The 16,961-nt window shown below is 47.5% G+C and overlaps 2 protein-coding genes across 3 annotated transcripts; one reads left to right on the top strand and one right to left on the bottom strand.

The window, feature by feature from the left end:
* The first annotated feature begins 6,850 nt into the window (after positions 1-6,850).
* Positions 6,851-10,061, top strand: LOC112884988. 2 transcript variants are annotated; one of them, XM_025950650.1, is made up of 8 exons: positions 6,851-7,205; positions 7,289-7,419; positions 8,112-8,189; positions 8,295-8,339; positions 8,534-8,578; positions 8,685-8,736; positions 9,209-9,305; positions 9,715-10,061. In XM_025950650.1, exons 1-8 carry the CDS (start codon positions 6,893-6,895, stop codon positions 9,878-9,880), a joined length of 927 nt encoding a protein of 308 aa, XP_025806435.1. In that variant the 5' UTR covers positions 6,851-6,892; the 3' UTR covers positions 9,881-10,061. The 2 variants fall into 2 exon arrangements, with proteins under 2 accessions (XP_025806435.1, XP_025806436.1); XM_025950651.1 differs by lacking the exons at positions 8,112-8,189; positions 8,295-8,339.
* A 141-nt stretch (positions 10,062-10,202) lies between these two features.
* LOC112884987 (probable protein phosphatase 2C 48) lies at positions 10,203-13,459 on the bottom strand. The gene is made up of 4 exons (XM_025950649.1): positions 12,768-13,459; positions 11,064-11,481; positions 10,742-10,965; positions 10,203-10,658 (listed from the first exon to the last, which is right to left on the bottom strand). Exons 1-4 carry the CDS (start codon positions 12,993-12,995, stop codon positions 10,479-10,481), a joined length of 1,050 nt encoding a protein of 349 aa, XP_025806434.1. The 5' UTR covers positions 12,996-13,459; the 3' UTR covers positions 10,203-10,478.
* Positions 13,460-16,961: the final 3,502 nt, after the last annotated feature.

Below are 16,961 nucleotides of genomic sequence, written 5' to 3'. Positions count from 1 at the left end.
TGGTTCGAGAACCAGGAAGCCTTTATTCGAACTCAAATATTTTTTTGGATTATTTATCAATTTTTTTTGGCAAGATGCAAGAACTAACACCATCTCCAAACCAAGATAAGAATTTACATGGAAGGAATTTACTTGGGATCCTTACATACCTCCCCCATACTTGGAGTTTGCATAGCTGAGCAATACAACTCATGTGTGTGGAGTTCAAGCTTCCCTTCATAATCGTTCCCTAACCAAGAATTACCATGGTGTTGTAGTCGATGTATTTATCATATTTTTAGGCATCACCCATCCGTCGTTCTTTTTAATCTCCACCTGAAATGGTTAGCGATCAAAAATACCGAAGGAGAGTTTATTCTAGAGACATGATCTTGCTTTTATTCGAAAGGGAAATGATAATTCGGGCTATCTCCCAGCAGTGCTTTGTTTATGATCACAAGCTCGACCATGGGAACATTCTCTTGTAGCTATCATTGGTGATGTGTTCCCCTCTCACCACCAACTGTTCATGTATTATTGAAGCTTTAGCTACAAGGTTAGTGCCACAACGCATCCACAAAATTTGCAATGTTTATGGTCAACAAATGCATCTACAACCAATCTTCTAAAGACTTTGCAAGAAAGAACCTTAAGGCAGTTGCAGTCCTCATGCATGCTCAGGGCAGAAAGCATGCCAGTCTCTGGAGGGGCATTGAACGAGCATGGTTCTTGTGGTAATTCAAGGATGAAGCTCCCATGCTCATCTATTGTATTTTTTCCTTCGAACTCCAGAGTCGGTGCCTCACAAAATTCCATGGCCCATGGATTCTCCATCTCGAGAGATTCATCGTGGGAGATCATGGTTGGAAATCGATCGTGGTTGAGAACAACGTACTCCGGGCTAGTGGGAAGAGGCTCAAACTCGATTGAGGGTGATGACGATCATTCGTCTTCACAAAGGTGAAGGATTTCTTCCGAGTCGTGCTCTTCATGAGTGGCAAATTTTGCAACCTCAAATAGAACAGGCTCGGATGATACGAACGAAGATGCATGCACCATCTTCTCGAGTGGGTTTTGCTTGGGAAGAGCCTTCGCCATAGGATTTTCTAAACAAGAGGTAGCGGTGGCAGAAGAAGTTTCCCTAGGCTTTTCATTTAGGCTCCCTGGAGATGCATCGAGAAGTTTTTCTAGCGGGTAGCCTAGAAAAAGATCAGAATTGAGGATGTCGAAGATGTGGAAGTCTAGGTTGACAACTTTTTAGGAGCTTGTCAGATGGTCTCAGCGGTACATTACCCAAAAAAGTGTACGCTAAGTGCCATGGTATGATATTGACCTTCATGATGGGGTTAAGATGGGCTTCTACAATATTTCCCCTTATAGAGCAAGGAATGATCGTAGATGGTGAACTGATCCAAAACGCTTTGGAAAAGCTTCTCTATGGCCTCCTTGAGAATTTCTTTGTTGGGAGGATCAGGAGGAGAAGTAGGTACCGTAGGCCTGAGGGAAGGTTCTGTCAAGGGATTTCTAAATTGGTTGGTGTGGACAGAAGAAGGTTCCTCTCCTAATTGGGCATCGAAGAGATTCAAGGTGTTTCTATAGTTTCTTGATGGATCATCCTCGACTTGAGAAGGGAACTTCGGGGGTCGAATTTCTTCTCCCTCCAATGTTCCTAGTTTGGGCGAGGGTTCTATGGTTGAATGTGAGGATGTGGACGATGAAGGATCAGATTCAGCCGCTAGAGGATCCTCATGGCTCGACTCACACTCTTCTCGGAGAGGTTTAGAGTCGACCATGAAGGAGGTGTTCTTGGAGATACGATCTAAGATTTTACTACCTTCAGCTAGAATCTTATGGAGAGATACCCCTCTAGTGATGAAGTCAAGATAATTGGCGAAATCCTTATCGAGACTCTTTTAAAATTTGTGAAGCAAAAAAGGATTGAGTATCGATAGGACAAGTTCGGATTTCACCAAGAGCGAAAATCTAGCCCAAGCTGCGCCTAAATTTTCCTTCTCATTCTTCTAAAAGAAGATGATAGAGAATCTCTTTCTAAGGTTGTCCCAGCTGTCATTCGTGACACCTACGGCACACGTGTACCATTGCTCAGCCTTCCCCTTAAGAGTGAAGGGGAAGAAATTCCACCTGAGGACATCTTGTATCATGCTTGCAAAGGCAAAGTGCGAACACAGCTGCTCGAACTCATACAGATGGTGGTCTGGGTTTTCGCTACTTAACCTAGAGAAGGAAAACTTCCAAACCAAAGCGATAAGGTCAGGATAGAGTTCATAGCCAGATGTAGAAGATGACAGCGGCTCGTAGAACTTGCGCCTTGGGGTAGAGAGGCTGTGGAAGGATGGCTTCTCCATGGGTAGCGGGGGTAAGGATAGAAGGAAAGAAAAGCAAAAGATACAAGGACGTCTAGGTACGAAGAAAGATACAGCGACCGTTCCTCGGCAACGGTGCTAGAAAGCTTGTTGGGTATTTTAGCGATAGCGAATAGATCCGCAAGCGCACGGATACCGTTATAGATTTCACCTCAAAGTATTCCAAGGGGTATCGAATCTGACCGAACGTGTGTGCACTAACTTCTATTCTAGTCAGTCCAAGGACACACCAAGATAGGTGGCGAGGGTAGAGAGGATTTCTGAGGTAGCACTATAGGTGAGTTAAAGGTCGATCTCTCGGGCAAAATACTCGCTTCGGGCACCGGTTTACACCTGGTCCGCCAGGCGACTCCGGCCAATAGCTCAATGCTATATCCGAATGTGGAGGATTACAAAGGACCAATAGGGCTGTCACCACCTACTGCCTACCTCTAGCAACCTGTGGGATATAAGAAAAAGGAAGGATAACCCCTAGCCTAGACACCACGTCTACGCTATGGATTACTACTGCAGTCTAACTACGTCTGAGCTCCCATAGAAAACTACAGCACTCTGTATAATACAGAGCAACAAAACCTGCGAGTAAGAGAACTAATCTCAGTCAACAGTGTGAACAAATTGTGTATACTATAGACATATGTGAGAGCACTCAAGCCTATACTATGATAGCAAGGGAATAAGGCTACTCATGCAACCAAGTATAAAACTACAAGAAGGAATCACGAACGCTTACTTAACTCTGAAGAATATAGCAGCATCCATAGAGGTACAAGTTGGGAGGAGCGAGAACCGACACCCCGGCACTCCTCCCGAACAACCCCTCACTCTCTCCCTACTCTAAACACAAGATCGGCAAGGCTTTGCCCTTTGCAACAAGGCTCAAGACTTTCTTGGATGGTGTGTCTCAATTAGGAGCCCCTTCCCTCAAAGCCTTGTCACAGTAGCTATCGGCCGGGAAAATAGCTACAATCACCCACAACCACCATTGGAAAGCAATGAGGAGGCGCCACGTGGAAGGGGAAGGTTGGTGGAGCTCAGCCTGGTTGGGCCGAACCAGTGGTTCGGCTGACCTGGCCTTGGCTCCCACTACCTTACCCTTTGGCAGGGTGGCTGCCCAGTGGGCCCTTAGGTCTGTAATGCAAGCGCCGGCCCTATCCTAACTTGGTTGCATGTGTTTGTGGGCCCTTAGATCCATGTGAGGCTGAATGACACGCTCTGATTGGTCGACGCCTTTTGCCTTGGATTGAGGGGTGTGTTTCCTTGCTCTTGACGTGTGTTTTCTCCTCTAATTGATCTGCATATAAATATTTACCAACACTTGTGGAATTTATTAGTAATAACCCCTACCACTATTGTTGATGCTTGTCTTTCCGGTGTTTATGCAGGAGTTGATGGCCTAAATTTGGTACTTAAGCGCCTTCAACAACCGCGCCCTTGAAGGCACCGGCACCAAGAGCAGGGTAACTGCCTCACGACGGCCGCAAGGGGGGGGGGTTTGAAACTCCCGGTCATCCTTCGAGATGCTCCACCGCTAACAGCCAATCCCCTAGTAGCAACCAACAAGGACTCGGATCCAGCTCAGGCAAGCCGATCCCAAGCTCTGGGAGGCTTAGATCTACCACTCGTCATCGAAAGGTGAGGTTAGCAAAGCTGAGCGAACAGATAAGAGATGAGCAGGCTATTTATAGCCGAGGCAAAATGGAGCGCCCCTCAGGGCAGGGTAGGGCTGGCGCTAGCGTATCCGCGTTAAGACGCCCACCTGCCTCGGTCGTCTCCACCTACGGCCCACTCGATGAGACCGCACCGATAAGCCAAGACAAGTGGACGATCACCGAGGCAAGGCCACGCGGTGAGCGGCGCGAGCCGTGGAAGATAGCAAGGATGGGCGCGAGATGATGAATCCACGAAAGTAATCTCGACGTTAGCGCGATCACCCTTGACCGCGATCGGCGGTGACGAGACCTGATTGAAGGCGCCCGGGCCGAAGCGCTGAGCGCAGGATGCTGACTCAGACACCAGTTAACCCTCTGCGCGAGTTTCTAACTCCCCCAGAGGCTCGAGGGCTACACCCAGTGTGTGTGCTCGCGCACACCCACATGAGTCTGACCGAGGGGGATCACCCCCTATCACGTTGCATTGGATACGGGGCAGGACGCCCGCTCCTAACCACCTGCGCATGTCCACACGACCCCCGTAGGGGCTCGGGGGCTACACCCATTGGGTCCGCTCGCGCAGTCCCTGCAGAAATCTTCATGGTATGGTGCACACCGAGCCCGAGAAGATAACGTCTAAATCAGATGGAGGAGCCCCCCTATGACTCTCCGAGCCACGCACGGGCTCGGGGGCTATTGACGGGGGTTGTGGATCATAGGTACCCCAAAATACGGCCCTTAGGGGCCTAAGCAGAGATTAGCCGGACGCCTACAGGTGATTCGGCCTGATGGAACACGAGACACCATGGCCGAAGAGCAGCCGGGCGCAAGCTGCGTGGCGCTCTCCCAACCTGCCGCGCAGCAGTGGCGGCCGGGGGAACCGAACCTGCCCCTAGAGAAAGCCTGGGCACGAGATTTCCTGGGGAAGGCGTGAAGAAGCATAACTCTCCAGGATTCGACACGATGTGCACGCGCATCCTCCCTCCCCCTGCCCCCCCCCTGACAGCTAGTGTAGGGCGCCACCTACATACGAGAGGACCGGCGGGGCACCCCGGGCCCATCATGACACCGTGACCGGTGCTCACACCATCCACGCCCCCTGTCCGTCAGCATGATGCGCGGATCCTAATGGGTCCCCCCTATCAGGCGTAGGGGAAGGCAGGTCCGCCGAGCTAGAGGGCCCCACCACGAACCAGGCGGCCACCATAAATGAGGAGCCCGACCTCCCGACTGGCAAAGGGGAGGCGGGAGGCTGCTGACCCAATCAGAGGCCCGCCCTCGACACATCTGGGAGACGTGCCGCGAGGATGACGGCACCATCCCCTACGACAGGAATGGCGGACAGGATCGAGGACGTGTTGGGCGGCGCCGCGGACCAAGCTGACAGGACTTGACTTCGGCGAGAGGCGAAGCACGATCGGACGCGGGTCCCGAGCAGGACACGTGTAGGGCAGCCGACCCTAGGGGAAAGATACCCCCTGTCTCACGCAATATAGCCCAGCTCACCACATATATAAAGCAGAGTTGGGTCTTTTCTAGAAAGAGGGCACGCAATCACACACATATAGGCACCGCTTGCAAACGCCCCGTTGTAAGCATCCAATATTCGAACGTGAGGAACACGAAGCAAACCACCCCATACTAGACGTAGGCCAGGGCATTCGCCCGAACCATTCTAAATCCTTGCATTCGATTGTTACCCATCGAGCCACCGAGAAGCACGACGCAAATTACTAGCCAGTGATCGAAACATCGGCAGTATAGTTGAGAATTACTTATTTGACATTGAAATTTTTTAACTTCACTGTATGATAGTGAGTTAAACTTTCATTCCCTATTTGAAACTTCCGTCAATTCCGTCAGCTAACTCATGTGAACAGTAACATGTGGACTCTCCCCTCTCTTTTCTAGGCTAAAATGACTATTAAATCACCTCCAAAATTCATGAAACTTTTTGTAGAGATATAACGAATGGAGATCCCATTTTGCATAAAAATACATATATATCATTTAAAATCTTAAATTAAAAATTTACCAAAATAGGCTACTTTCGAAGCTTATCTAAATTTTTAGGACATGTCATTACTTTCCAAAAATTATAAAACTATACCTAATAATCCTATCATGGTAATGAAATAATTTTTAAAATTATCTTCAATCATAAGTTACTTAGAGAATCTCGAAGTTATTTTAAAATTTATTTCTGTGAAACAATTTAAAATTTCTTTTTCTTAAAGAATTTTAAATTTTCTCTGTAATTTATCATGTAAAGTAATTTTATAAATTCTTTCATCCAAATGTAGGAATATTATGTATTTTTGCATAATTGTTGGAAAGTACTTTTGTGCACTAAAAATTCAAATAGTCTTCAAAGTTACCTACTTTGATTAATTTTTATTTTAAAATTTTAACCGCTAAATATGTGTTTTTATACAAAATGGATTCATTTACATTTGTTATATCACTAGATAAAGGTTTATAGATTTTAGAGGTGATTTGATAGTTATTTTAGCTTAAAAATAGAGGAGGAGTCCACGTGTTATCATGAGTTAAGTGAATGGACGCAAGTGTCAAATAGAAAATGAAAGTTCAATGTTAAATAGGAAAGTTGAAAAATTTCAGTATTAAATAAATAATTCTCAATTTTACCACTGTAATATTAGGAATTTTGTCAATCAAGAATTAGTTAACTTAGTGAACGATTTATTCGGTTAGAATCACTTCAACCAAATAATCAGTTGACTAGAGAATCAGTTGTGCAGGTGCAGCTCTGCCAAAGCCGTTCGGAGTGGGGTTTTTTTTTGGACACGCGGTCGTTGCTCCTTTTGTCCCTTGCGCCATTGGAAGAATCAGATCCTCGCCTCAGCCTACTCAATAATGCGCGCCCTCGCGCATCCTCGCCTGGGGCCACCCGCAGCCGCCCGATCACCATCCAACGTCCCGCAGCGCCCCGCCCTCCTCCCACCTGCTCTCCCCTTCCCCGCTGCCCGCCTCCGCCTCCGCCGCTTGCCGGAGCTCTCGCCACCGGCCACCCGCCATCGCGGCCCCATGCATCCCCACGACGCGACGGTCGCACCCGGTGGCGCCGGCGGCTGCTCCTTCCCCGAGCTCACCTGCCCCGCGGACTTCGCCGCCATCGCCGCCCCCGGCGGCCGAATCTCCGTCGTCGGCTTCGGCTCCCTCCTCTCCGGTGAGCGGAGCGCCGGCCGCAGCCACGGGTAGTGGGTTTCCTCGATCCCTGAGCCTGGTAGGCCTGACGCTGATTGGTGGCAGAGCGGAGCGCAAGGAGCACGTTCCCGGACCTGGAGGGCTTCCGCGTGGCGGCGCTGAGGGGGTTCCGGCGGGTGTTCGCCCACGCCGCCCCCATCTTCTTCGAGCGCGGCATCGCCGTCGAGGCCACCAAGGTGCTCACCATAATTGACAGTAGTGTGTGACTGACTCTACAAGGTGGATAGAATAATTTCGATTACACCATATGGACGGCTTGAGATTTTGATGGGTAATCCCCAAACGCGGCATTTGTTCACGAAGTGCGACCGTTGCAACTTTTGTATGACTATGTGGACAGTCTAACTCTTCTTGTCATGCACACATGCTACTTCCTGTTGAGGATTTTGGGTAATCCCTGTTTAGTGTAGGAATATACATCCCTGTTTATTGTAGGAATACATTGAACAACCTGAATCTGCGTGTAATAATGGAAAATATAGACTAATTCTATAGCTAGTTTGCTTTTCACACCTCTTTCTCCTATTCAAAGTAATAGCAAATTGCAGTACTGGTGCAATGGCACACAAAAGAGTTGGGATTTCAAACAACATGCTTCAGGAACAAATAGGTGTGCCTTGACTCATATACAAGGGCATAGAGTTAGTTCTTGTTAAGGAGCTTTTCAGTAATATACGCATCACTGCCTTTGCCGTATATGACTTCGTTATGGAGGAAGTTACTTAGATATTTTGTTGAGATCCAAAGCTTTGACATTGGATTATGTTTGTGAATATAGAGTCCAGTACTTATTCCAAGAAAGTTGCATTTTTGGTTTCTTTTGTTTCGTAATGTTCTCTTTTTCACTCTAGCATTGGGTGATTTGTAGGAATTCTCAAGCCTAAGCGTGGAACCATGCGAGGGGGGACTGATAGTAGTCACTGTATTTGAAATCAAGGAGGAGGAGGTCTTGTATTTTTCTATGAAACATATCATATCTGTTGAAGGGCAAACTAATGGACCATTCCTGAGCTCCTCTTTGGTGAAGGCTGAAAATCCATAATATTTTCAGGTGCCAGCATTTATCGAGAGGGAACATGAATTTAGATTTCTTGCGGTGGGTGACCAATCGATTCGTTTCATGATTGCAGATGTAGCCTATTTTGTTTAATGAATAAATCTTGCACCATTCGATATGAGTCTGAAATGCTTGTAGGATCGATTTTCATTGTTCAGTCCTGAACCATAATCTGGACTGCTTTTTGGCAATTCTTTGTTGCCACTTATGGTTGTGTTTTAATGTGTTGTCAGGTTGTTCCTGAAGGATTGGATGGAGTGCTGTTTACAAATCAAGCAGTATGTAGTCTGCATCCAAAACCATACCTGTAGTTTTCTTTTTGCTCTTTGCTGTTGCTTCCTGCAATCAGAGCTATTCTTTGTCTTGGTGGAATTTGTCGGTCAGGTTGTCTGTGCACGCTACAGCGATGAAGAATATTTCAAAGAGAGATGCCAAGGTAGAATTTGTGTCTTCATATGATTCCAACTTTTTTCAACTGGTTCTGTAATTATTGTCACTGTCTGTGTGCTTTCAGTCTCTCTCACTTCAGTTGTTCATCAAATTTTGTATTAGTAGTTGTTTATGCTTTGAAGGAAATGATAATCTGTTTTTAAGTTCATCCAATTACTTTTATCTATATTCCCTTCGTTTTTAATATACTATGACATTTTAAAGTACTAATTAGCTTGTCCTAAACGTCATATTAAGCTAGATATGTTTGAATCCTGTCCAAATAAGTTTATGATAACTAATAAAAGCCTTATGCTGAACATTATTCTCACCTTTTTTCTGACAAATCAAAAAAAAATCTGTACGTTTAAGTTGTTTTTAGGGTAATGTAGTTTTAGTTGCTTGCTTCTAGATAATTGCATGCCAAATCATATCTGAAGTCGATTACATATAGAAACTTTGAACCATCCCTTCTGCAGGGAGCAAGGTAATATATAACCAGCGCTATGGACGGTTCAACATCGACAAAATCTGGAGAGATGATATTTTACCATGTCGCTTGTATCTTAGACATTGGTGAGTATTTCCTGTTGAATGATAGTGTTAAACGCTCTGTGGAGTTGTTTCTTTCATCTCTTGGACAAATTCGTAATTAGCATCACAAGGTATGCACGCTACCAATAATTTAGGGTACATTCTATCTGTTCTCCCTTGTATAGCACATCTATGAGACTGACATATCAAAGCAAGATGCATCTCTGAAGGAAAAAATGATATCACTGCTTTCTGACATCTGAAAGCAAGCTACATTTCTGAAGCAAAGGGAAATCATTGCTTTGAACACTGTAGTTATCCAAGAGCACATTTTTCTTCATAACGACCATTCATTACTGTATGAGATGTGGTATAGAAGCTTGGTGTTACTCATACTTTTATTAGCAATACAATGTTATCTACATTCTTATGATTTTAATTGCTTTTTCAGTGTTCTTGCTGCGAAAAATCTTGGTGAACCAGCATACAGCAACTTCTTAGACCACACCTATCTTGGCGACCGGAAAACCACGATAAGGGAATACTTGGACACTACTGGAGCCGGCGTCATGGAAGAGGAGCCTCCTGAATCGCTAAAAAGCCGCTACAGTGGCTGATTCGACGGCAACTCTCATAGCTCCCACAGATTGAACTTTCATGCGCTTGCAGTGTATCAAACCAAATAGTTGGTGAATTGGTATGTTCCGGGACGTGCGAAACAATGCATGGTGCTCAATTGCAGAAGATCAAAGATTCCGATTTGGCGATTTGTTAAATAACGCATGGTGCTCAATTGCAGATGATCTAAGATTCCGATTTGGCGATTTGTTAGGCGGATGGCGCCAAATATGCAATTTGTGACCAATTTGTGATTGATGTGCACCTATAATTGCGACTATTTGCCATCATGACAGAAATTTCGGAGCCATACTCTGGAAATGAGGACAAAATGCATCTTTTCCCCCTTTTCTGGTGGCTGGTGTTCGTTCTCGTACATTTTGACAAGCCCGGTGTGAAAGCCGAGATTTTTTTGGTTTGGTCATCCACCAGCTGCAGTGTCGCAATCATGCGACAACCTGCACGTTCTGCATCGTGGACGGCGACAATTGCACTCCCAACCACGAGCGCGACGGGCACGATGATCGTAGTCTTGAGATGGGCATTTCGTTGTCTCCTTGACGTCGATTGAGGCAGGTTTACGTGTCGTGCGCGCCCCTACGACGGCGGCGAGTGGAAGAAGAGGCAGATCGCCGAGCAGTCGTCGACGGCGATGCCCCGCCGCCGGCGCCTCCACGCGCGGACGGCGCACTCCACCAGCCGCTTCGCCGCCTTCTCCCTGTCCGGCGTCCCCGCCACGATCTGCACGGCCTCCTCGTTCGACAGCACGTCCCAGACCTGCCGGAAAAGTTCACGTTTGTCACCGTCAGTCATCAGGCGAGCACCACCGTACTGAAAATGAAAAGGGCATGTCTTGTTACCCCGTCGGTGGCGAGGATGACGAATTGGTCCCTGCTGCTGATCTTCCTCTGCGTCACCTCCGGCGCCGAGATGACGCCGCAGTCCTTGACGGAGTAGTCGCCGAACGCGCGCGACATGGCGAGCCCCGGCGAGTCCCGGCTGGGCTGCCAGACACGGTACACGCCGGGCTCGTCGGCGAGGCAGTACACTTGGCCGTTGCACCGCCGGATGCGCTCCTTCTCCTCTGCACATCGCGCGTGCCAGAACACAGAGTCAGCAACGGCCGCCGTCGCAATCCATAAGGATGGCGGCCAGCCAGAGAGACAGTAGTTAGCGACTTACGAGGCAGGTTGGGCTTGAAGTCGACGGTGAGCTGGACGGCGGCGAGGGCGCCGTCGTCGGACGTGGTGCCCAGGACGGCCCGGGAGTCGCCGACGTTGGCGACGACCATGAGGTCGCCCTGCTTGACGACGGACAGCGCGGTGGAGCCGCTGTAGACGGCGTCGAGGCGGCGGCTGCGGCGGAGCTCGTCGTCGACGGCGGCGCAGGCGGCCACGTAGGACTGCTTCCAGAGGTCGAACCGGCAGTCGCTGAGCTTCTTCTCGCCGTCGATGAGCGACGCCAGCGTGAGGGCCTCCTGCCAGTGGCACAGCAGCGACGGCGGCAGCGAGTCGCGCACGGCCTTGGCGACGTAGTGGCCCCATGGGCCGTGCCCGTCGAAGATGCCGCAGAAGATGGTGTCCTCCTGGCAACCGAAGCCCTGAAACGGACACGATAGAAAAGCCATGAGAACAAATTTTGTTCAGAACACAAGAATCTTGTACAAAGTTTTACTCTTTCATTTTTCTTCAAATTTTCTCCTATTCCAAACATTCGCATAACTGGGCAAACAGAAGAGTTCAAAAAAAATGAACCCAAATTGTTGTAGTTTTTTCTTTAGATAGTGTTTGCCAGCTGCTGGTGTGAAAGTTTGGTGATTCTGTATGGTGGTAATGTTCTGCCGGTTTGGCATTACATGTGTGGCTCAGCTTTAAGGGGATTGTTAATCTTATGCTGTACAATCATTACATGATAATTGACAATTTAAGATTCCAGTGTGACATCACACACAACCAACTGAACAACCCAGCCATAAGGGCTACCTAGCAGTAGGTCATGGCTGTCCTCACTCTATTGGATGTCTTGGGTTGCAGAATTAATAAAAAGCAAAATTAATTCAAGAATACCATCTTGAAAAAAAAAAGCAATGATACAATTCAAGGCCCTAGCAGACAACAAGGATGTAGTCCACGAAGAATTCTCAAGAATACATGTGTGGTAATCTACTACGTGATGTGGCTAACTTTCCATCTTAGGCTGTGAGCTTAACAACCCAAAGCTGCAGCTTTGGGTTCAGATACCAAGAGCTGAAAAGTGCCATCATCAGAAACAAACATCTTGCTCCTTGAGCTAGCTAACGAGGACACGTATGATCCCTTTCTCTTGTCAGAGACAGAGAAAGCCCTAGAAAGCCAAAAGGAAACACCAGAGTCGTGCTCCAATACCTATGCCCCCATGAATATTTTGACCTTATCACTAGAACACGCTGTGGCCAATATATACCATACAATTCATTTAGTTGCTCACTGAAATTAAGAAAAAAAATATTACTTTTGGAAAAAAAATTTGCTATTTCTAGGAGCACAAAATGAACTGAAACGCCTCTCTGAGGCTCGAAAATAAGATGAACAGATAAAATATTGATTAGGTGAGCAACGGAAAGACAAGTCAAGGTTCAGTTCAGTACACAGGTACATCAAAAGGCTCTCTGCTTTCTTCCATAGAACGCATGAGGCGAGCCCCTATGAGAAATTCCCAAATTTGTGTAAAAATCCCCAAAGATCCGTATAATTCATAGGAAATTTGCTTTTCAAACTAGGCGTTTTATGGTATCACGTGCAATCGCAACTTCGTGTCACCAATGATTTTGACAAAAAAAAAATAAGAGCAAAATTAAGCAAGCATGGAGCAAGGAGCAGAGCAGCAGGAGTTGCAGCGGGAGCTGACCTCCCAGACGATGGAGCAGTCCTGGTTGGTGCCCTTCTCGCCGCGCCGCGAGCACACGGCGGCGAACGTCTCCGAGCCCTCGCCCCACACCGTGCCGGACGTCCTTAGCACCGCCGGCGCGGCGGCCTTCCCGTCGCCGCCGGCGCCGCCGTCCCCTCTCCTGTCCCTGTCCCTCCCCACCGAGAGCGACCGGGCCAGGCCCTGCAGCAGCGACGAGATCTGCCGCATTTCTCCGGGACCAGTTCTCCGCAGCTGCAGAGAGCTTCTGCTACCAGCTCTCTCTATCTTGTTGTGACGACGATTGGTCGAGGCCCGAGTTCAGCTGGTACCAAGCAGGGACGGAGACGATGATTGGTCAGTTAAGCGGATGGTACGGCGGTGCTCATGGAAAAGAACAGAGCACCAACCATGGCCATGGCCGCCCTCGCCCCGGATTTTTGTGCCGTCGTCGTGTCTCCTCGATCTTTCTCCTCCCTTTGGGACCAAGCAAGGAGCTTCGATTGGATTGGCAAAGACTGGATCAAACGGAAGCGAAAAGGACACGCCTCTGAGCTCTCACGCGCAAGAACCAAGCGCAGGGTGATCGAACAGAGCAGCAAGTTCCTGAACAGCAAGGGGGGAGAAAAAGGAAGCAGGGGGATTGGACGGGAACCAAGGAAGGAGGGAGAGGGCTGCGTGAGTTGTGGGGTGAAGTGGGGTGAAAGCTTGGACGGAGCTTTTAAAGGGTGAGGAGGAGAGGAGGAGGAAGAAGAGGTGGGAGGGAGAGCCGTGGGCGCAGGGGAAGCCGGGCGGGGCGAGTCAGCGAGCTGTGCGTGCTGTGCTGGGCGTCGGGCCGTCGCTTGCACAGCAACATTCCTTGGCTTGGGGCAAGAACGCGGGTTCGCGTGGCTGCTCTTCTTAATGACGGGTAAGCCCTCGGGGCTCTCCGTGCGATCCATCCGTCTTCTTTTGTGATGCGGATATGTACTCTCTTTCTGAAATGTGCTTCTTTTTTTTTTCTTTTTGGCTGTAGGGCCTCGCATGGGATGGGAGATGACAAGGCCAATAAAATCGGTCTCAAATTCATGTCTGAACTTTGAAGGAGGAAAAAGACTTGGAGAACTCTGAATTTCAGTAAACGCGAGATAAGATAAATGGCTGCTATCTCTTCAATTTCGGCAGCCATGCTAAGGCAATGCATAAAGGCGTTGGGAGTTTAGAACGCCCTAGTAAACAAAAACCCTCCCAATTCTAAGGTATCCAGCAAAAAAAAAAAGACGGAATATGTACCCAGCAAAAAAAGAAAGACGGAATATGAACCACCTTTACATAGTTTTGATTCTTTGTATGACTCTTGTAGTCTTACTTTAAGATATAATTTCTCCTTTTGCCACTTGGTTAATCCATATTCACATTTGATCTCTTTTACCATCTAAAAATGATGGGTTCCCCTTTCCCCACTTTTTCTATTGGTGATGCTCTTTTTTTCCTTTTGCACTTCGGCCAGTATATATAGCTTTGCCATAAATTAAACAATCAAATATATTAAAATGTATGATAAATGAGGGAGAAACATGAAAACCAACCGAGCTATCTGAAAAATAATGCTGAGAGAAATCTAGGGACAAATAAAATAAGATTTCAAAAAAATTAAAGAAGCGTTTCAACACTTCCATTAGTCGTCTTATGAATTATACCTAAAATATTTTAAAATACAAGATTGACGTAGATTTTATTCACTAGACATTTTCTTCCATTCTATTGATATTTTATACTGCTAAGATATCATTATTGATTATGTTTACGTCCAATCTTTTTGTACTCTGAAGAAAATAGAACAAGGGATCCTTATAAAAGTGCATAAAGGAATAAAAAGTGCGACTTATCGATAGGGGCCAATACTTTTCTAGCCCATATGAGATTACACCGCGCTGCATCCCAAGCTGCAAGGCACATGAAAGACCGGAAACCCATGATGATCGTTGGCATGGCATCCAAGCAATACTAAAATCGATCCAGGAAACCGCTGATATGCTTGTTTAGTGTTTTATCGACCTGTTCCAGCTTATCGGAAAGAAGATGATAACATTGTCTAAAAAGCACCAAGAATATTCAACGGCATCACCTGAGCTGAGAGAAGCTCTCCACCGCAAGATCGCACAGCGCATCCACATATGAAAAATTCGTTTTTTTTTTGAGGGAGCTTTAACCAAATTTCACCTGGATTTGTTTGTTACTACGACCCTAATTATCTCCTGGTTTTTACCTGCGGAAACAGCTAATGGAGGGCAAGAGCGTCATTTTCTCCGAGCTGCCGCCCCCCACGTGTGGACTGACTGGGCGGCTGCACGGCGCAGGCAGCGCGCTGACATGGCCGCTGGAGCTGCCGGGGACGTGTGGCTCCGCGCCGCGTGGCCTCCTTCCTGCGCCCGAGGTGACCGGCGTGCCGGACCCGCCCCGCCCCTCCCCCACGAGCTCCACGACGACAACGTGGCCGGAGGGCGCCGCGTCGACGCGGCGACGGCCCCAGATATTTTGGCCTCAGCGGGCGGGGGAGACGAGACGCTGCGGGATTCTCTGCGCCAGTCCGGCGACCGGACCAGCGGTGGTGGTTAATTAGGCGGCCACATCTGAGACCTGACGCTGGTCACCCCACCACCGTTACGATCACCGGCCGGCCGGCAGCGGCGCCCGCTTTGATCCCCTCTGATTTGAGAGACCGGTTGTCCGTGATCGCCTCCCTTCCGCCGCGTGTTGCGTGCCGATTTGGAGAGGAGATGTTGGAGCCCGATCTCCCCCCGATCCGGCGACTGTTTGCCGCACATGCCATGGCTTCTCGATGTGTCTAGGACCTGTATTATGTGATCTCTCCTGAAAAATATGCATCATCTTTCCTATTTTTTTTTACGATCGTAACACAGATTTGTGGTCGCTAGGGAGGCTTAGCTGGCCATGCTAAAAGGAGGAGGGAGGTGGGCAATTAGGGCCTGGACCAAGGTTAGGATAATTTTGTTATCATCTCCAATAGAATGCGACCACAGCTGATCAAATTCGAACAATCGAACCTATCCAACCTATTCTAGTTAGTTATCAAGTTATCAGCTCCCCTCTTTCAATTTTCTAATCTCCAGTATTCTCTTTAAACACATGTACAAGCTAGTTTCCTTGCCTCGCTTCTCTCCATTGGTGACCAACAAAGCACATAAAAACTTCGTACATGCTTTTACCGTTGTGATTCCCTAGCACTATCCGGCTTCTTAAATCTTACAGCGCGTGCCCAGGGTGATTGGGCCGTGGGTCCGCCGGTGGCTCCTTCCTTTCCTTTCTTGGCATGCCTCGCCGCCTGCCTCCTGTGCTGCATTACTTTTTTCCTCGCCTAGAATCTCTCTCTTCTGCTTCCTGCTTTTGGAACTTTTAGGTACCCGTGCGTGTTCTGTAAGAGGACAGCTATTGGAGACAAGAACTGCTGGATCATCAGCTAAAAATTAAATGTGCACATTATATACCTTAATTATATTACTCAAAAATAATTCTCAAGCCCTGCAATGAATTAAAAAGATTGCGTCTTGTTCTAGTGGTTTAGTTAAGATATATTGGTACCGCAGCAAATGTGCTAGTGTAAGCTACTTTTATGCTCTAGCGTTTTGGTTAAGCTAAGGAGCATCTCCTCACTGACCCATACCAATTTTAATTTTGCATGATGGTTTGGAGAACTCGCTCCGGCTGGCACATCTTTTTTTCCCATTCATTTTGCCGAAATAAGTGCGTGTCTAAGGCAATCCTTATATATAGTGAAGTGCTCAAGAAGAAAAACAAGGAGTAGACGATACCATGGAGTGTACTTACTCTTCTAACATCTTGACGCAGTTCTCTCTTCTTAGAATGGTTCTAGTGGTGCTTGAGAAGATATGTTTTTCTAGTCCTCGTCCCCACTAGCTCTTCCGACGGACTAATGAAAAATCAAAAGGAAAAAGGAAGGGTTAGCTCATTGATATGCAAGCAGATAGAGACACTCCGATCCCATTATTAACAAATTATCTTTGGCAGCCTATTCCATCTTAAGCTTCATTATTGAAATGTTTGAACGTACGATAACTGCGACTTACTCTGCATCTTGATGCACGCATATTTGATTTGAATAAGGTTTTGTCCACTTGGAGCCAGAGAAAAACTTATCTTGGGAGGTTGTTGGAGATGGATGGGCATGAACAATGG

This window comes from Panicum hallii, chromosome 3 (assembly GCF_002211085.1).
Source record: "Panicum hallii strain FIL2 chromosome 3, PHallii_v3.1, whole genome shotgun sequence".
Classification (NCBI taxonomy): Eukaryota; Viridiplantae; Streptophyta; class Magnoliopsida; order Poales; family Poaceae; genus Panicum; species Panicum hallii.
The sequence above is the reverse complement of the archived record's forward strand: the minus strand, read 5'-3'. Positions and strand labels throughout refer to the sequence as shown.